Source organism: Ambystoma mexicanum, chromosome 10, assembly GCF_040938575.1.
Source record: "Ambystoma mexicanum isolate Mex_15411 chromosome 10, UKY_AmexF1_1, whole genome shotgun sequence".
Taxonomy (NCBI): Eukaryota; Metazoa; Chordata; class Amphibia; order Caudata; family Ambystomatidae; genus Ambystoma; species Ambystoma mexicanum.
In genome coordinates this window covers 668,447,283-668,469,122 of record NC_090932.1, presented here as the reverse complement: position 1 = coordinate 668,469,122, position 21,840 = coordinate 668,447,283, and the positions used below count along the sequence as shown (strand labels likewise).

The window sequence follows — 21,840 nt, the reverse complement described above, 5'->3', positions numbered from 1 at the left end:
CTTAGGACACTCCATGTTGGTTAATTGAGGACACCCCGGACAGCCGCGCTGTCCGCGGACACCCTGACTGCCTTTTTTAAGAAAAAAGAAGACACAGGCATATACTAAGAACACACTTAAAATGCTATTATTTTTTAACAGTGGAAAAATTAGGAAAGAGAGGGGGAAGCAGAAACTGAAACAAATACAGGGGAATTGGGGGTTTTGGTATGATGTATGGGAGGGAGGAAGGGATGGAAGTCTCATCGTACTGTTTCTCTTGGTGGGGAGGGTTTGGGGATAGTTGGCTGGGACATGGAGAGGGGGAACAGGTACATGTGGGACAGTGGTATTTAATGTTTTCTTTAATGTGGTCCACAATACACTCTTTTAGTTGATTGAAGTGTTGCATCAACAAATCAATTTTTAGTTCCATTCATTTCAGAGGATCTTCTAATATCTTTTTTGGTACATTATTTGTATTGGTTGTCTGGACTGTTAACAAAAAATGTGTGAAGTACACAAAGTAATGGTTATTAATTGGCTTATATAGAGAAATGTTGCGTCTACCATTATTATCACTGTCTTCACTAATTTCCTCTTATGGGAAATTTTCTTCCAGCCATTCCAAAGTACTGGACATTTCTGTGTTAAAAAAAATATATATTAGTTTGTGTGTACATAATACAGAAAATGTATAAGTATATGAAATAAATGTAGTGTACTTATTACTTTTTTACAAACTTTTGCTGTTACTGCTGTGTAAGTATGCTCTTGCTTCTTGCTGTGCAATTTATGTGAGGTAATTCAGTTGGAGGCATATTTATTTTGTTTTGGTATATTCCATTATATTGGAAATGCTACTTCAGTGGATGGTTGGTGTCTTACATATACAGTTTCCACTTCTTATTTATTATTAAACGTAATCTATGTATGTGGTGCTTTTTGAATATGTTTGGTGTGTTTATTGTATGATACAATAATCTAAGATACCCCCTCAGTTTTTGGATAGTGCTGATGGTGAGCGCGTCCGCTCCTGACTGTTACTGGCCTAGATATGTCAGTAAAGGAAAAAAGAGGGAGCCAGACATGTGGTGTCATCAGTGACATTTGTGATGTCATCTTTGATGTCCTGGGTGTTAGTCTTAGCAGTGCATGGTAGTGGCGCGAGTTATGGTTGCTTAGCTTACCAATACTGGCGAATTTCAAGGGTTTTTCGGTTTTACTTGGAACCATAACGTCCCTTTAACAAAGTTTTTTTCACCGAATATATATATGTTCTTTTTATAAGAATAAGAGCTTCAACGCCATGAATTATGGAAGGAGGCACTATACAAATGCAAGATAGCATTACATAAGAATCCTCATGAAAATTCCAATCCAATTTATAGGTAATATCACATTGTACTAAAAGAATTTCCGACTAGATGTAGCTAGTGTAACATCTGTAATATTTGCAAAATATCCTAATCGATGTTTTCATTTGAGTACCACACATGAGGAGAATTCATGTAAATTAAATGGTGCAGACTGATACTAATCTGACATTCTTGAATAGGCAAAGTATTTACTCATTTATTACCAATATCAATCACTATTTAGAACATTGTAATTTAAAACAAAATAAAGCATTTATGTCTATTAATTATAAAATTACTAATCTAAGTTTTATTTTTCACTTCTTATTGATAATATCTTCACTGGTTTATTTTAACCTTTTCAATTATATGTCATCCTCCGAATGGCTTATATGATATGTCTTGCTATTATGTAACTAATCTGATGTTGTTACTAATAAGCAATGAACTTGTGTTTTTGTAAATAAGGAAGTTTATTTTTTGCTTTCCTTTACTTGAAAAAGTCTGTGTGTGGAACACATCTTTGCGCTTGCTTTTAATTTGAAGAAATTGGTTGTATTTACATAATGAGTTTGATTTAGTTAACTTGAATTATTAGTATCATATGTGAATAATTAATTCTGCCCCAAACTAATTCTGTACAGCAGAAAAAAGCATTACATAATTGAAAATGGCACTTGGAGCACTGCTAGAAATTAGCCTCACTTGGCAATATACTCACTGTATTACTAGGAAGTGTCATCAAATAGGCAGGCATTGTGAATTGGGACTGCAAAATGTAAAATGCCATCATGGAAGCAGCACACCTCCAGCCTTAGACTACAGAAGCATGCTGTGAGGAGTCAGGAATGAAACTCAGACCCAAGATAGCTATGCTCTTGGTTAAAGACTTTTTTTAAAAATAAAAGGGTTGGGAAAGGGCCTCTCTGACTCTGATCTAGGAGGAATGTCCCTATCTAAACCAAAAACTAAGGATCTGTCTGTGTCAGAATGTCCAAAGCAAAAACTCTCCTGTGTCTAAAGTTCTATTCTGACCCTCACACTATAAACTAAATTCTAAGGTGAAAAGGAAATGTCTTTAACCTAGGGTGATTTAGAAAAGTGTTCATGAAGCAAGAATACATGGCTCCAACATTAAAAATCTTAAAGGATAAAGGTCCTTTCTCGAGAGGGTAGTTCCCTTCCCCTGGATTCCGCTTTACTCTCTGAGGTTTCACACACAACAGTTCCTTGTGTCTTTCTTGACCAACAACAACACTGTCACATACAACTGCCTGGCTTTCTAGTTGTGCCTCCATCAGGACACCTGGCATACTTTCCTGCCAGGTTTTTGCTCAATCTCTTTTGGTTAACACAATTCCTTTTATAGTCCCAATATTTCTTCTCAAGACTGCTTTAGATCTGATTAATACAATCCTTTTGCTAGTCCTGATGTTTCTTCTACAGGACCTCTTTAAATCCTACACATTTTTTGTGATTGCCTGGCATACTCTCCTGCCAGGACCTCTAGTGTCCACACACTTGTATTTGCCTGGTATACTCTCCTACACGGGTTTCTTGCATTCACACACTTGTGACTGCCTGGTATACTCTCCTGACAGGGGTTCTTGTATTCAAACACTTGTAATTGCCTGGCATAATCTCCTGTGAGGACTTCTGTTCCTATGGGGTCTCTGCCCTCTCCCAGAGTTGCACAAATACTTTGTTGGATAATGTATCCTCTTGACAAATTATCCTGTTTGGGTTTCCCATGTACTTACACTGCATATATTCACATATTTGCAAGGGCTTTGTTCGTAATTCAATTCCCCCTTTTACAATAAGTCCATTTGCTTTTTCTCTCGCTGGTACTTTGCTTGTAATTATTTGCATTCAGCATGGTTGCAATATGCCCTTGTGACCGTGCTGTCTCTGGGTGGACTCACCGGCTCTTGTTGCTGTTCCTGGATTCTTCTGTGGTCAGCCTGTGAAAGTTCTCTGTCTTTCATTCACGCAACTGCTTCCCTTTCATTCTCCCTACTCTAGTGGCTTCAACTTGACAGATCTGCTTTGTTCCAGGCTCCGGTAAGTGAAGCGCTGCTTTCTTTCAACAGCAAATGCCCAGAAGTCTCTCACCAGCTCCTGGCATCCCCGCAACATTTACTGCGTGTGAAGTGGCTTCTTTCTTCTTCGTCAGTGAGCCGCCCTGCTCCACCACACCGGTCTTAAGTTTCTCGATCCCAGCAGAGAGGTGCAACTTTCTCCCACCAGTAGCAGCCGTAGCAGACTCTCTGCTTCTGCTCTTTAACTTTCCCTGGAACAGGTGTATGTGAGCAAGAACTAGTGTGCTCGCTGGGCTTGTGGTCTACTTTGGTCTGCCCTGCTCGATGCCTCTTCCTCGTACCAGTATTTTGGTCATTCTGAGAAAGGAAGTCAATTTTTGATGATTGGTTTGAAAAACATAGATAAGCATTTCCAATGGTTTTAAATGGCAAATCAGTCCTGGATGATTGATAGGTGCAACTCGGAAGGCGTTTTCATAAGCTTCACAAGGCAGACCAATGTTGGAAGGTTGACCTACAGGTCTGGAGAAAAGGTTTTAGGAGGGTTATTGTCAAGGGAAAATGGGGGATACCATGTCTCACCCGATGAAGCTATGACATTTCCCCAGAGGATGTCTCCCCCCCCCCGTGTGATCCTCTGTCTTATCACCGCCCCCAGGGTCAGGATCCGGTAGCAGCTGCCATCCCATGGCCACATGGGATGAGGCCACTGCCAGGAAATCAGTGAGGACTCCATCGGATTCAGCACAATGCCCTTCTTTCTCCCTTGCCTCTGGGATCATGCATTCTACAGTAGCCAGTGCTTTGTCTATGCTTTAGCAACACACTGATTTGCATGCAGAATAATACATACTTTGCATTATATAGAGGAATACCCAGCAAAACTCTACTTTGAATACAGATTTATACATAGAGCATGGAATGCTTCGAATACATTATTTACTTCTTATTACCCCATCAGACCTCAGCATGTACATGACAATGCTTTTCATAACTGTGCCACAAATTAGCCAAAAGTAAAATGTGTACTTCATAAGAAGCCTATTACTTAAAGTGGTATACCTCAAGTCAAACATTTATTTCGCTTAATTAAAGAAATTAGCTTCACGTGCACACATCAGTACATTGTTTCCTTTGGAATGTACACTTTGGTTGGTCTACTCTTGGCACTAACCTGTAAGTCCTGCTGCTTCTGCTGACAGGAAGGCACTCCAAGACAACAAGAAAAAGAGCCCGGTTTCTAGCATAGGGTGCTCACAAAGTTTGGTAAATTTTGTCAAGTAAAGAGAAATATGTTAAGGAAACAATGTAAAAAGGTGATACTGCCGAAAGGAGATGCTCTTCACAAAACTATGCACTCTATAACATCACCAACAAGTTTTATTCAGCAATTAGTGCAACTAAAACATCACAGCAGAATAAAAGGAATGTAAACATAAGTTACTTGTACTTGTTCTTAAAACACTTGACACCATCTTATGAGTATTGGATGGACCTATGAATTAAATTAGCTTTGAATTTCCAAACAAAATTTGCCAGAACGCACTTACTATGATTCCAGGTTCTGCATACATATTGCAAGATGGGGAACACCACAGTAGGCTGAAACAGAGAGACCATCAGTGCTAGGGCCTGTCATGTTATCAGTGAATGCAGTTCTACAAAAAGGCACGGGCACCAGAGATGTTTTATTCATTCGTCTCCGAGCTCTTATTGCACATAGCTCTACTCTTCCTTGGGCCGTCGCCCAGACCAGGAATAGTTCAATCCTTGTCACAGTCCGATCTGACTAGCAATGAACATGGCAGGCTTTGAGTGGGGAGATTGGTTTTGGAGCAGGCTTGCCTCAGGCCCCTCCTTGTTCTACCTGGCCTACCCTCCTTACCTCCACACCTCTGTCTCGTCGCCCCCCTTCAAGGTTTTGCCCCTAACCCTAGGTAACAGTAGGTCTTCTGGCTTTTCCTGAGGACTCCCTAGTGTCCTGTGTCCACACCTACCTCAGCGATCTCCCTAGTCACATTTGTACTCGCAGGATTACCTTTCTCCATGCTTTTAACTCCAGTTGTCCAATGTTCTAATTCCTCCTATTGCTGTTGAAGAACATTTCTGTCCTGCTTTGCTTTCCTGGAAGGGGTCCGGGTAGGGAGCATCATGTTCATAACTTCGGGTTCGAGTCTGCCAGGTAAATTTATCATGAACGTTGGCCAGAGAGATCCTGAGAGATATAGTTTATGTCATGTGCAGGCCCCTGCTACACTGCTGCACTGCACTGTACAGCCAAAGGTGATCTGCCCGTATACATCCTTCAGGACTGTCATCCTGAAGTGTAGGGGTTTCCCTAACACTTTTTGCCCTTGCTGCTGGATTTCAGCACAAAACATCTCCCACTCTTCTCTGAGGCGGCTGCTGGAAAAAAAGGCTTACATAGTATCAGAGATGGCCTTATTTATGTATTTCAATTATAAAGCGCATAAACAACCGAAAGGGCATTGAGGTGCAGTTACAATTACACGTCATTTGCATTCAGTATAATTGTAGAGAATTTTGAGTAAGTACAGGTAACGATGTAAGGAAAGAACAAGAGAGATGAAAAGCATGAGGCAACTTAGTCAAACAGCTGTGATTTTAGTGCGTTCTGGGAATACCCAGTATGATTTTTGGCTCTTAATGTGGGGGGTAGGGAATTCCAATGTATGACTGCGATGTATGGGAAACTGGAGCCTCCGGCTTTAGCACGTTTGACTTTTGGTAGAAGTACGATGTGAGCATAGGGTGTTCTGGTAGGTCTTGGTGTGTTGGCTTTGATTATTTTCTAGGTGAGGTAGGGGGGTGATGTATTAGATAGGAATTTATGCGTGATCGACAGGGTTTTGAAAATGACGCATTCTCAGACAGGCATCCAGTGCGCATCTCTTCTGGCAGCTGAGATGTGTTATTATTTAGGAATGTTGAGCGCTGCTCGAAGGGCATTATTTTGTATTACTTTACGTTTCTGGAGGTTTTTAGAAGAGGTGCCTGCAAAAAGGACATGACAGTAGTCAAGTCTCGATCCGATGACTGCTCTAGCAATTGTTAAGCAGCTGTCTAAGGAAAAGAAGGGCCTTGAAGCATTTAATACTTTGGTTGCGTAGGTGGCAGAGGATGCAATAGCGTTCACTTGGGGGGATATTGAGACAGTAGCCTCGAGATAAACCCTTAGGGTTTTTACAGATGCAGAGACAGTGGCTAGGATGTTATCAAAATGGAAGGCATTGTATTGTTCATTAAGGTTTTTTAGTACGGCAGGTGGTCTGACGAGCAAGATTTTGGTTTTGTCCTCGTTTAGACATAGGCAGTTTGTGGCCATCCATGACTGAATCGTAGAGTAAGTGTTGTTAAGGGTGTTTGAATCGTCCTTGTAGTTGCCTGTGAGTGGGAGTAAGATTTGGGTGTCGTTGGCGTAGTTAGTATAGGCTATGCCGATGTAATCCAGGATGTCAAAAAGGGGCCTAGTGAAAATACTGTATAGGTTCGGAGATTTACACAAGCCGTGAGGTACTTCTCATGGGATAGGGGATGGTGAGGCATTGGCGTTCTCTGCAACTACCCTCATGACTTCAAGAAATGAGGCGATCTACTCAGTAGAAATTGGCTGAGGTTGTGAGGTGGTAGCCTAAGATTTTGTGATCGATCAGGTTGAATGCAGCAAACAGGTCTAGGAGGAGGAGGAGTGCAGGCTTTCCCTTGTCTCCGATTTCACCCAATTGTTTGTTTAGGTCCAGCAAGGCAGATTCTGTGACATGACCCAGCCAGAAGCTAGACTGCGGCATGCCCAGGAAGGGGTTGGCTTCAAGTAAGTGTTGAACTTGCAGGCAGGCTGCCCAAGCTAGGAGTTTTAGCAAGAAGGGGACAGTTGTGATGGGCCTGTAGTTGGTAGGAATGGAAGCGTCTAAGGAAGGTTTTTTTTTTTTAGGAGTACCCAAGCTTCCTTGAGGCTGACAGGCACTGTGCTTGTCGAGAAGGAGTAGTATGAATGTAGTGATGATCAGTGTTAGGATTTCTGCACAGTCTTTGATAATGGAGCCAGGACATATTTCTCCTTTGCATCTCAATGGTTTTAGGCTTTTGATGATTGCTAAGACTTCTAACTGCAAGATCTCTTTGAAGCGAAGCTGGGGAAATCACAGGGTTAGGGCAGGCTGGGAAGGTGGTTGTGGCTGAGGCAGAGAGCAGTGTATGGCAGTTGGCTTGGTTGCTTATGTTTTTGTTCAGGGTGTTGATTTTAATGAGCATTGCCAGTTGGGTGCAAGTGCACCAGGCTTCCTCCTTGGGGACGGTAATAAGTGGTTGAGTACGAGTCTCTAGTTCCCTAAAAATGGTGAAGGTCTCCCTGGTATTTGACTTAGCGTTGGAAATTCTGGCATTGAATGTGATGGATTTTGCTGAGACAATCACTAGCTTTGAGAGCTAAGATATTTTAGTCAATTCTTCTCTCAGGGCGTCTGATGGATTCTTTTGGCAGATTAATTCTGCCTGGCGTTTTATATTGTGCAATTCTAAGAGATCAGGTGTAAACCAGGAGATGGAGTGTCTAACAGGTTTGGCTTTGCAAGGAACTAGGGGGGAAATGGAGTTCACTGCAATAGAGAGGGTTGATGCATATACGTTGGCTAATAAGTTTGGGTCATTTGAGAAAGGAGGCTTAAGGTTGGGTGAGTTTAGGTTTCATGGGAATGGAGAATTTGATAATATGGTGGTCGGACCAAGGACAGGAGGAGTTGGAGCTGATCAAGACCTGGCAGTAAAGGTTGGCAATCAAATCCAAATTGTGGCCCATAACGTGAGTGGGGTTAGTTATGCAGTGTCTTAATCCTAGTGTTTCGAGGGTGATAGCGAATGAGGAGGCTTTAAGGTCTGTAGGTCGTTAAGACCCAGGTTTCGGTCTTCCATGACAATGATTTTAGAGGAGGCTTGGGAATTATCTCCTAAAATGTGGAGCAGATTCTCTTCAGAATTTTGTAGGGGGCCAGGAGGGCAGTAGATAGAGATGGTGCAGGTAGGTGTACGGGATAACTTAAGGGAGAGTATGCCTACGTTCTCTTTGATGGTGGTGTTAACTTGCCTGATGAGGAGGGATTCTCTCACCACAAGGACAACACCACCTCCTCTGGGGGTGTGCCTGTCATTCCTGAAGATTGTGTATCTGGAAGGAATGGCTAGGGAGGTTGCAGGACCTGATGCTTCATGAAACCAGATTTCTGAAATAGCTAAGGCGTCCAGGTTGTGTTTGGCAATCAGGTTGTTAATATCTAGGGCGTGTGCAGGTACAGAGCATACTTTGATAGGAGCACAGGTTATGAAGGGCTCCTTGGCTAATTTGTGATTAATAAGTGAGGTGCAATGGGCAACGAGCGAAAGGGAGAGCACCATGACAGAATATAGAACCTCAGCAAGGGACATTTAGGGTATATATCTGTGTGAGAGTTTAGTGGCAGTGAGCAGGTCTGTGCCTTTAAAAAGGGGGTCCATATCAGCCTCCGTAGTATCAGGTGACTCAGAAGGGATGTGTACAGATGAGTGTGCAGTGGGATTAGGCATGTTCACATCTTTAAAAACAACTTTAGCAAGGGGGTGTACAACAACTTTGGCAGCAGTAACAGGTGACTCAGAAGGGATGCATACAGGAGAGTGTCCAGTAAGGTTGTGCCTGTCAATATCAGTGAGGCAGAGAGCAGGACTACTTCAACGTGCATTAATAAGCTGGCTATAAGTGTTATTGCGAAGGCAGGCAATGGCCGGTGCAGAGAATTTACAAGATTTCACTGGGGTGGGGTTGTTGCAGTTATCGAGGCCATTGTCATTAGGGGGCTTACAATAGCCAGGGAAAGGGTGTCCGGTCAAAGGTTCAACACCAAAAGGATCGAATGCAATAGGGTCGAGGCAATACGACCAAAAACCAAAGGGTCACTTTTTTTTTAAAATATATATTTTTTTTGTTTTTCGGATAGTAAAAAAAGTGCTTTTTACACCAATAACACGGGTTTGGGCCCCCCCCCAAAAAAAAATAATAATTCGACCCTTTGGTTTTCGGTCCTTTTGATTCGACCCTATTGGATTTTGGTCCTTTGGATTCGATCCTTCGACCTATAACCCAGGGAAAGAGGTAGTAGAGAGGGTGCCAGGGTGGGATACAGCAGGCTGGCCACAACATGCACCTCTTTGAATGGTAACCTTTCCAAATGCATGCAGCTCATTTGTGCACAGAAGGGAAAGGTCAATGCAGGCAAAAGGAAGAGTGCAAGTGAAAGGATTTGAAGAGAGACTTGCTTTCGAGCATGCAGGGATGGATGCCGCTGGTGTAGACTTTTGCAAAAGGTCGGTATTGAGCTGGTGTGAGCGTGGTTGGCAGTAGGCATATATTTCAGCATTGCTGTGTCCTTGGCAGCTGACGATGACTGCCATGATGGAGGGGCAGAGTTAAGGCTTGCAGCACCATGTTCTATTGGTGAGTTGTCAGAGCGGGGATAGGTGCGTGCTTGTAAGCGGGCATTACGTACCCTGGATGGGAGTAGGTAGAGGGAGTACGGCATGGGCCTGTGCACGCCCTGAGCCTGTGGTTACTCCATTTGTGTAGCAGTGAGGGCAGCGATTGGGAAGGTTGGCAGCTGACCCAGGAGGTCCGCTTAAGAACAGGGGTGGCGTACTGACCTTACCAATGGTTCGAATCATAAGAGAAAATTGAAACATAGGGCTAAACGCCACATTAATGTTTCAGCAGACTGTTGGCAATGGTGCGCATGGAGCTATGAGGCGCTTGAGCGCCCTGATGAAGAAGCAGTGTTTGAGCAGTGTGACAATCGCGCTGCATGCGTTTTTATCATTCTGGAGTGGCTTTGCTCTGTGTAAGCCTGCAGTTTTGCATGCTACACATGCGTTCCGGGTGGGGCTGCTAGGAGAATCAGTTTTTAGCCTCAACGGGATGGCGAAATTGTGGATTGGCTGGTAGAGTGGTCTTTGCAGGCATGAGGAAAGGTGAGAGTGGTGAAGCAGGTATATTTATTGCACATGAAAGGTTGACTGACCCATGTGGATCCAGTGCTAATTGAATTTGGCGTTTGTTAAGCTGAAGGCAAGCATGAGGTTTACCTGTAACCTGCAATGTTGTTTCAATGGTGAATGGTAGTACAGCAGAGACAAATGGCAGAGGCCTTAAACACAGGCCTTGATAACAGGCCGGGTTCGCCTCCCAGCTTGCACAGGAGGGGCGATGACCAAGGCACCAGCCAATCAGGTCCAAGGCAGCCTGGAGCAGGCTAGGAACACAGTGGCTGTTCCTCCGCAGTGGCGGTCATCTGGAAGCCAATGCGCTGCAGTTGGTCATGAAGGCTGTCCAGGATCCAGTGGCCGTCAAAGATGAAGGCTGGCTTCAGCATGGCATTACCGATCCTACCATAGTCCATATCCTTGAAAAGGTCCCACTCGGTGCAGATGACTATGGCATGCAAGTGCTCACAAGCAGTGTACAGGTCAGAACAAACAGTCACTACCCTGGAGACTCACTCAGGATCGTTCTCCATGATGCTGGACAGACACAGATCCTGTATGACCTGCGCTTTCTTCACCCTTGGATCAAAGTTGGCCAGGTGGCCCCCCTCTTCCATCAGTTATGTGCAGATGGGAATGCTTGAAGACTCCCAGGTATCGCCAGTATCCTTTTTGAAAGCAAATCCCAAGATGGCAATCTTCTTATCTGTTACAGTGTTGAACAGGCAGTGGATAATAAGAAACCAATGCTGCAAAGGATGGGTCAAGGGTGTTTACAAATGTCAGATAAGGCTTGTTTGTATGTAAGAACAATGGTATACACTAAAGGCCACCCATAGCCCGGACTTCCCTGTCCCCTTGGCTGTCAACTAGAGATCAGTAGCCCCACTTTCTAGAATACTGACTGTAGTGATGGCTAAAAGGCCTAAGTCTTCTCTATCTCACTTCTTCTGGGGTTTGCCTGGGTGGCACCTATCCTAATATCCCCCAGGGGATGGCTGGTTTTCACAGTGGAAAGTGATGCCTTCTTAACTGCTCAGTTTCACTTGGCCTTGCTCTTTCCTGCCCTTGTGTTTCTGTCCCTGATGTTCTTACTTTTTCTTCTCCTATTTCTCTCCCTCCTCCTCCCACTCACTACTCTATCTCGGTCTATCCCTCTGATGTTCACACAACTCCCACCTACCCTCTCTCTGCCTCTCTCAATATCTCTCTTCCTCTGCTTGTATTATTTCCCTGGTACTCTCCTTCCCTCTCCCCTCTACTATCCACTATACTCTCCTGTCACCTCTAATTTCCTCTACTCTCCTCTTCTATCTACTCTCCACTCTCCTCCCACTTGCATTCACCCCCTTTGACCCGGTCAGCCACACTTTTCACTCCTCCTACTCTTTCACTAACCCTCACATCTCTCAGACGCAAAACTCACACTCAAGCACCACTTTCTCACGCATCCAATACCTCACCTTTTACAAACTCATTTTCAGCCTCCTACAGGTTTCGCCCACTGTCCTTCCTCCACCTGGTCTCTTGGTCCCCCGCCTCTCCACCCAACCCACACTCCTTGTTCCATACACTCCCTTTTATAGTGCTGGTGGTATGGACTCCACCTCCCAACCCCCGCCGCACTTTTCCATTGGCTAGAGTGCTTGCATGGATCCCCTGGTGAATATTTACATGGCTTTTTCCCCAGACACCGGGTTACACAGGTTTGAGGTTCGCAAAATCCTTCAAGCCTAGCCATTTTCTGAACGCAGGCTCTCCAGTGTTTCTTGATAGCGGCTTAGTGTAGTATGCTGAATTCAGAGTTTGTATTCTGCTGTGCGGAAGAGTCTTTGTTGCCGATACCTAGCAAGTGATATTCTCCTAGCTTGGGGATTCTTGTCGCCTCTCTCATGGGCCGGGTATTTAATCCTTTTTGCAAAAGTTTCTGGGCTTTGTGGTTCTAAAAAGAACAAGAAAAAACACTTGCCAGTTTGATGCAAGGCAAGCATTGGATGATTGACATTAGTACTATTAATTTGTAAGAAGGCACATTAAGTGGGGGATAGAAACATGGGCCCTCCAAACTCCCTCACTCTGCCTCTGGGGCAGGGCTTGCTCTGGCAATCACCCTGGTAGGCGTACTGGCCCAGGTTGAGAGGGATCACTATCCCACCTCGACAGGGTCAAGTCACTGACCATGTCACAGTAGTCTACATTGGTTTGCAGGCATCCCTGTCAATGAACTACAACATATACTTTAGTTGGGCCAGGGACCACTACATAATGCATGGTTTTGTAAACTTGGTTCTGGCTAGCCAAGTGAGCAATTGCTAATGTATACTTTTGTCCCACAGGCTTTGTGAGGCCCTCTACAGCCCATTGTATGGCTATACATTGTAAGGGTGCGGAAGGAGGTGAATGGCACACATGTGGTATGGTTTTTGGCATAAACATTTATTTAAGATCAAAATTAAAGAGAAAACGTAAAACTTTCCCAAAGATGGGTTTCTCTACCTCAACTAAAATACTTACTATTCAGTCAGGATGTCCATGTTAATCAGGAGTCCACTGTCCTGTGTCAAAAACGTATTCCTGTCCCTTACACTCGTAACTAAACGAAGGAAGTGATTCATCTTCTTGGTCCATAAGAATGGGTCCCTTTTTCTGGACAACGGATCACAGTTCCAATTGTTAGGTGGGACCTTCACCTAAGGGAATCCCTTCCCAGGTTTCAATTCCTTCCCAAGACACAATACAAAGTACCTGGTTGAAATGCTAACAAGCAGTAAAGTTCTCAGTTCAAATTCAAACATCAACATTCCTTATTGCATATACATGTTTCTTCCCTATTGGGTTCCCGAAGAATGCCTCCCTTCTCTAGGTATCTTGCTCTCAGTATTTTCACAACACCAGAAGGAATGTCTCCCTTCCCCTGGCCTTTTCTCAGGCGTACTATGCAGTTCACAACACCAGGGGGAATTACTCCCTTCCCCTGACTTCTTTACACTTTTAGAGCAGTTTACAATACCAGGGGGAATGACTCCCTTCCCTTGGCTTGACTTCTTTCTTATTCATGTACTGCCACTAAGAAAATGGGGTGCAATAGTTCCTTTAGTAGACCTGGTTCACTCTCCTGCTGGGTGCTGCCATGAAGAAGATGACTTGGATGCCTCTCCTTCCCTTTTGGGTGCAGGTATCAGACCCATATCTGCATTTGCTTCACAGGGTTTCCATCCTCGTCCCTGCTCTGGAGCCTTGGAGTTTTACCCCAACTCCCATACATCCCCATCAACATTCCCAGTGACCCAGATACCTTTTGGGTTCTTGCTGGCTTCCTCTGGGGATATCCGCTTTGCGGATACCTACACCTAAAATAAAAAAGGATTGGTTTCTATAAATTCTACTACTGCAGCTTTCTGGAATTACCTGTATTTCGCTTCCTGTGGTTGGTGTGGGGTTCTCCGAGTTTCGGTTTTGGTCTACCCCCAGCTTCCCTGGATTTCTGACGGGCTGTGGCATCCCCACAGCATGCCTCTGCCTTCCGCCTGCACATTAGAGCGTGTGTGCACCATCCAGGTTCTTCTCGTGCCCAGGCTTCCATCCTGTTCCTCCTTTCTGTACCGAACAGGGAAGTCTCGGTTCCCTGGCTCTTGCCGCACTCACTGGTTTCTTCCTAGTGCTCTGCCAAACCGCTTCATCGCTCATGGTTCCTCCAGAGAGGGCATCTCTTTTCGTTAAATCCTTCATCTGTTTTTACTTTGAATCCCGCAAAACAACTAGAACGTGTATGTATGTTCTCTTGAGGGCTCTTCATTGCTCCGCATTTTCTCGTTGTCCTGGTACCTTCCAGGGAAGTCTTTCCAAAGTCATCCCTACTGTTCCTCATCCTAATATCTTCCAGGTAAGGCTTTCAAGGTCATCCGTACTCTTCCTCATCCCAGTTAATCTTGAATGCTACAGAGACAAATGAAAGTGTGGGCTACAGAGGGTTGGGTAAAGGGATATGAGGATGGGTAGGTGGTGGGTGGAGTTGATGAAGGGTTGGCATACCGCTTTTCCCTTGGATGGTCGTCCTTGTCCTTAGATGGCTGTCTCTTCCCATGAGACCCTCCCGCTGAGTACCTCCCCCAGCGGGACTATCTTGTAGCGGCCTCACCTCCGTGGCCTCATGGGAAGGGGCTCCCCATTGGGGGAAGTGACGACATCCAAGGATAGATAACAACACTCCGTCTCGAAGGTTTTATAACAACATTCTCAAGTGGGGTGGTGGTGAAGGAACCCCTGTCAGCCAAGGTCTTCCCCTTCCCCCTTGTGCAAGTCTGTTTCTGGGCAGTATACCATTGACCGACAACATACTACGTCATCCAGATACTTGCCAGTATTTTTCTTCATTCATAGAGCTATCTTAACGTCATGACAAGTGAGTCAGATTGAGGAAAGAGACTATGCACCATACGCCAGCTTTCATGAGGGTATGATCTGATCGCCAGCACCCAGCAGTCAAGCAAGAATGGAGAGATAACAGTGGAGCAGCACAGGAACCACAGCACCGCACACACACACACACACTGCACAGTTCTGCACGGCTGCCGAGCAGCATATTCGATCACCAGGACTTGTCATCAAAAACACCAGGGACAAATGAAAGGGGTAAAGGAACCCTCAACAATAACAAAAGTTACATTTGGGAAAAGAGGACTAGAACCCTGAATCAGGAACATGAACATTCACTCTCCCGGGCCGCTGTGGTTGTTCTGCAGGGTCCTGCATTAAGACAGCGGGAGGGGCTTGGCACCCTTCTTCTAAAATCAGACCACACACCATCGCCTTGGGTGAAGAATACAGAGCCAGATTGGCCAAGGAAAGTCATCCAATCCCAGCAAGGGAAGGGGATTATAAACCAGGAACAGGAAGGGTGTCTAATAGATTTGAATGTCTAGGCGACCGGGAGGGTGTGGACTGACTGTTTCACTTGGGATATGAACCTACTGGGTGTGCTGAAGGGAGGGACACAGGTCTCATTAATGGTAAGGTACTGTCCCAAGAGGATTGGATCAGTGTCACCCCAGATGAAAATGGCTCTAGACTAATTAACATTCTTGTAGGGAACATACTCATCTCCCCAACAATGTGTGTGATGGCTCCTGGTGTAACTTCATCTCTAAATATCATGTTGTCATGTTAAAGGAGACCTGGTCTACTGACCCTATTCACCTTCAAGGATTTTCTCTAAACTGTAAACATGCCATAAGATAAAGCAAGAAGGGGATACCATCAGGAGGTATGGTTACCTGCATTGCAAATACAATAGGGTGGAGGATTAAAGAAGTTCTGGATCCAAATTTACTCTTCCTAAAAGCAAACATCAAGGGAGCGTAACAACTTGGCTTTATTCATTTTTACAATAAAAATGGTATGAAGTCAACAGATGTGCTCAAAGTTTTACAGGGCATTCTTCAACCAGATTCTAGTGGGCAAAGATCAAATCTAGCCACCTTAATTGGAGGGGATTTAAATTTTAGGTGAGGAGCTCCTCTGATAGATAGGAGGAGCTCTTATTCTCCGTTCTGAGGGCCAGTCTTCTGCGCCCAAGTTCATCAAACATGGTCCTACTGCTGTGGGATGATTGAACAGTTCTGTGTGATTTCATCCATTTCTTTTTGATCATAGTAGATTTCATCTAATATATTTTTTATGGTTGATTTTGTCAAAATTATTTTCCGGGTGGAGACTCCCCGCAGCTCCCACCCTTAACCCTCTTACATTATTATCCTAAACCAATCCCCACATATATTTCCGGCAAAATACGTTGTAAAGAATTCGACAAAATCTACATCAATGAATTCTGCAGCAGCCAAAACTGCTGTTACCAATTGAATCATGCTATAGAGCTATCATTGGGAGGTTCCAATCATCGTCTGATGATAATTTCTTTTTTAATAATGGACGTTTTAAAACTATTCATGATTATATTTTGATTCAAATGTCTAGCTGGAACAACATCAAAGGTTTTGATATTATCTACCATTGTGAATGTGACCATTACCCACTGTCTTTAAAGTGGTTTAGGGAAACGGGCAACAACATTGTTAGTACTTCCGTGTTCCCCGTTTCACTGGACAAAAATGCACTGAAGGCGCACTTTGCGCTGGAGGTCGGACCTAGCTGCAGATTACCTGAAGGAAGTAGTGAGATCCAAAATGGACAATCTGAGGATCCGTCTAAACTCTAGTGCTCCACATTTGGGGATTTTATTTCATTTATTCAATCATGCGGGGAATTGTTCAGAATAAACACTGGCAAAAAAGGACTCTCAGCCTAGTGCAAAATGAAAAAAGAGAGCCTTACTTAGGGCACTCAAGGCCAATTACCCAGATCTGTACATTCCAAGGCTGCCAGTGACAATGATAGTAAGAACCTTTGGAATATCATCACAAATAACTCAAATACTCTGGACCTGGGCTCTTGTGATGCACCAGAAGTGCATATTAAGGGACATGACTACACTGCTATGCACACTGTCTGTATAAACAAGAGTAATGTTACCACCATTTATTATTTTAGTGTTAGCTTGGAGCATTTTACTAGCAGGGAAGTGGAATTCGTGATCAACCATCAGAAAAACGTGAAGGCGCCCAGCGTAGATGGAGGGACAAATGAACTCTTTTGATCTTGTGCGCAGCTTTGGGTCCCCTTCCTCACACAGGCTTTTAATGCTGTGCTGTCTACTGGCTCTCTGCCGGGGAGCTGGAAAGTGAAACTGTTGTCCCTATTTTCAAAAAGTGGAACAAATCAAATCCATCCTCCTACCGTCTAATTACTCTTCTGGATGGAACCCCAAAACTATTCTCTGCCATTATCATTAAAAGATTGGAGAACTCGGCTCTAAATAAAACATTTTATCTGACACTCAGCTGGCATTTAGGTCTGGACTGGGGACGATTAATCAGTATGCTAACCTTTATATGATCATATCAAAGTATGTCACCATCCTAGGTACTCCGATCTACGTGAACTCTTATGGATTCAAGTTCTGACTTTGATAATGTAGATTGGAGCCTTCTCTGGAGATCTCTGGCTGAGATGGGTGTTCCTGTCCCTTGCTGCGAGTTTCAGAAGCTCTCTACGCCAATACCAGGGTACGAATTAAATACGGAACCGAGGGTGAGGTAACCGACAGTATAGCTGTAGGGAAGGGAGTTTGCCAGCATTGCGTAATCACCATTTGTTTTTTAATCTCTATGTGAATCGTCTTCCACTATGTCTAGAACTACTGGGTGCGGATGTACCTAAGGGTGAAGGGAGGAAGTTGCCAGTCCTGAGCTACGAGGACAGTGCAGATCTTTTAGCTAGAACACCCAAGTCCTTGCAGATTTTAGTTAATAATAATTTATTAATGTGATACAGTTTTATACAAAAGTAGAAAACTTTAAACATATCCACATAAAATTGCAAAAGTAAGACAAAATTGTGAAATATATAAGAACACAACAAATAAATTCAGTATAAAACATAAAAAGCAAAGAGAAATAAAAAATATATATCATATTCTAAAACATGAACTAAAATAGTCAAGTAGACAATACCTAACATATACATTGAGATAAAGAATTATGACAGTTCAGCAGCAGCAAATGGCATATGTAATCATCAGTGTAAAGAATTAACATCTAGAATATAAACATTCATCTCCGACTTGTATAGTTACTTTACTAAAGAAATCGTCTGGGTATATTGCTAGTCCTAGTACAACAATACATGCGAGTAGAGGCTTCCCGCCAGACTTGAAAGAGCGCCATATGCAGAGAGGAATTTAACGTATTAACACACTGATGCCAAAAATCGATTTGCTCCAGATATTCCAGATTATGGACAAACTTCCCAAGGTGTTTTCCTCGACAGCTACTCATCTCCCGGCATTGAGTTAATAGATGACAAGCAGTTTCAGGCTCAGTACGCAACCCGCAGATTCTGCAATACCTTTCTGATTCCAAGAGGCCCATTCCGGGGCTTCTTGAGGCTAGAACTGGTAGATGATTAATACGAAGAAGCAATATGAAACGCCTTAACAAATCTGAGGGACAGAGATTCAAATATAGTTCAGACTTTTTAAAAGTAAACATATACGTAATACATTTATAGCTTTTCAGGCCTTCTAAAAAGGTAAAATTACATTGCCAGTCCCATAGATATAAGCGTTTATTCATGCTTTTAAAAAGGTGCACATTATCCTGTCCCCACTCAGGAGACCAGCTGATTATTTCAAGCAAGGTATTCATTTGCATATCAAATTTCTGTTCTTTCCCAGCCCGTACGTCCTCCTTGACAGCTATGAGTAGCTTATTAGTAGGATTATTATTAATCCTAATGAAAACTTCCACTCTCTTCCTAAGGACAATGTCTTTGAGTGATGAGATTCCTAACTCTAGCCTAATCAGAGCCATAGGGATGCTCTGAGGGAGGCCGAGAATTCTCCTCCAAAACTTACCCTCGACCAGCTGTAACCATCCCAGGTTCATATTAATCAGAGGATCAAGACCGTAAGTTACTATAGGAACCAGACATTGGCTATATAATTGACGGGCAGCCCATATAGAGAAACCACTCTGATCACAAATACATTTGTGTATTAATGCTGTAAGCTGGGAAGCCTTAGTTTTATGCGCCTGTAGGCATGAGGTATAGGTACCCCTGTGGTCAAACTCAACGCCAAGATATTTGTAAGTATAGGTGTAATCAATAGCAATGGTGTTAATCATTATACGTGGCCTAGCAACCCTACCTGCAGTGTATAATAAGAGGTTTGTTTTGCTATGGTTAATAACCAACTCATTGATCTCCGCATATCGACAGAGCTGCTCTGCAGATCTTAAAATCCCACTGAATGTGTGATCTAGTATCACAAGGTCATCCGCGTATGCCAGAACAGCACAATGAGCGGAACCAATTTTAGGGGGGCAATTCTTTATCCCCTGGAGACATTCAGGGACATAGGAGACAAATAGGTTGTATAAGGTTGGGGCCGTCACGCAGCCTTGTTTTACACCTTTCAACTGTGGAATGGAATTAGTCATAGTCCCGGTGTTATCTGAGTTGAAACGTTGTTTTGGTGTGTAGAAGTTCTAGATAGTATACAAGTGACTCCGGGCAGGCCATATTTCTTAATTTCCTCCACAATAATGCTCTGTTGACCAAATCAAAAGCGGCCCTGAAGTCTACACACAGAGCATAAAGTGGGGGACCGGAATTTGCAAGCGCTCTCCCTCTCAGAGAATTCATAATAAATAGGTTGTGGGATGTGGAATACCCAGTTCTGAAACCACATTGGAAGCGGTCCAGAATTCCCGCATCCTCTGCCCATTTCTGTAATTACCTAAGGAGGAGTGCAGCAAACATTTTACCCGTGCAGTCCAACATGGACAGTAATCGGTAGTTCCCAGGTTCGGTTCTATTTCCTTTTTTGAACACAGGTATAAGTATAGCAACCTGCCAGGAAGCTGGAATACGTCCCTCCGCTATGATTTTCTCAAATAAGATTTTCAGGAGGCCAGCCCAGAAAGGAGTATTATTTCTCAAAACAACATTAGATAGACCGTTGGGACCTGGGGCACGGGAGGAGTTTAGCTCACTGATTCTAAGCTGGAGTTCTTGCATGGAAACCTCAAAGGGGGGATTGTGGGTTTAATGTTACCGAGTCCACGGACCTGTACATTTTCATTATCAATACGTTTTTCCAGATAAGCGGTCCATTCCCTAATACCAATGGGATTAATCATGTGAGGGATTTTACTCCCCTTAGCCTCCCCCAGCAGCGACCATATGGTTCTTGGATTTCTACTACACAGGGTTTTAACGGTACGTTGCCATCTTTCTAGTCTCCTGTGCCTTTTATGTAGCTTTAACCAGGTACGATATGAATTCTTCAGTTTCCTAATATTTTTAACAATCGCCACATAAGAAGAGACCTCATATTTGGCCCTACGGACATCTGTCCTAAGCCTCCGTTTTCTGTCTCTGATGGCACGGTCATAAGTGGCTTCATTCGAGAGCTTCCCTGCAATAATCTGCGTTCTACAGGAGGCATGTATTCCAGTAAAGTCACCAATCCAACTCTCGATCTGATCAGGGTTCATCTGATCAAATCTATGAGCATGATTAGTATCCCATACACCGCAAGCCTTGGTTGCTTTTAATACATTTTTCTCTGACCAGGAGATACGGCTTCGAGTATGATTGAATGCCACATCTCCCAGATTAGAACACGTCAACTGGGGGGAGAAACTCCCCAGGTTCAAGACAATGGGGTCATGATCACTCCATTCGGCTTTCCAGATCCTCATGTCATTGACAATAGAAGCAACCTCAGCACTAGCGTAAATATAGTCAAGGGTGCTCCCACCTCGCCCATTTCTCCAGGTAATCTTTCCTGGTCTGTCACTCTTGGTGCAACCATTAACCATCTGAAGGTCCCAACATTTAAAGAACCTAGACCAACAATCCCCTTCGGAATCTGGGAACATATTATTCCAAAGGCAAGCCTCGCTCAGGTGTGGATTGTTGCTTGTACCCCCCACCCCCTCCAGCAATATGACATTCAAGTCACCGGCCACAATCACATGATAGTTCACATTTTCAAATCTCCATCTGCCCAGTAGTTCATGCAAGGCTTCCTGGATATGATCCCTGTGTTTAGCCCCCGGTGGATTATATATATTGACTAGCAACATTTTTTGCTGAGTATCTTTTATCGTTAGGCATACTTCAACAGCACAGATGAAGTTGCCACCTTCCGTAAAGATCATGTTGACAGAGAGCTTATTAGTGATCCCTATTATAAGCCCCCCAAATGGTCGCCCCGCTCTCCTTTTTGAGCAGGGATATGATGTAGAATGTAGCCATCCATAGCAATAGGCAGCTGCAGCCATGTTTCTTGAAGAAAGAAAAAAGAAAGCTTGTTGATGAGGGACAGGGATCCCTTAGTTGTTAAGAAATGCTGATGGCCATGAGTGTTCCAGCTAAGTAAAGAGCAATCTCATGGTTGTTGCAGAACTATAGGAAGTGTGTCCACTAGCCATTTCAGGGTGCTTTGGATATCACTCATCTGCACCTTCTTTGTTGACGGTTGAACCGGCCTGCCGCCCTTATTCTTAGCTGCTAAAAAGTTCTCGCTAGGAAGGGAGGGGTCTTCCTTCTCCTTGCAGGCATCAACCTTTAGGCCAACTTGCATGAGGCTCTTCTTATGTGCCCGAATCAGTTGGGCCGATGCCAAAGCCCTACAGTGAAGAGCTGAGACGTTAGGATTACATACCCTCAATGGTTCGACAAATGAGAAGTCCTCTGAGCGTATAACACGCAATTGGGGTATGAAATGGAGTTTAGCCATAACCTCCAGTCGTGGTAGCTATCGGTCTCTTTTCTTCTGATTTAGATTTTTAATCATGCACATTTTACTAGCT

At 43.9% G+C, this 21,840-nt stretch overlaps 1 protein-coding gene across 1 annotated transcript in view; it reads right to left on the bottom strand.

Annotated features, from left to right (window-relative positions):
* Window positions 1-21,840, bottom strand: part of SLC9A9 (solute carrier family 9 member A9) — a 3,894,960-nt gene that overhangs the window by 2,583,435 nt on the left and 1,289,685 nt on the right. Inside the window, exon 8 of the mRNA XM_069618254.1 lies at window positions 4,554-4,659. Coding sequence (XP_069474355.1) covers window positions 4,554-4,659 — 106 coding nt within the window. The remainder of the gene's footprint in view (window positions 1-4,553; window positions 4,660-21,840) is intronic.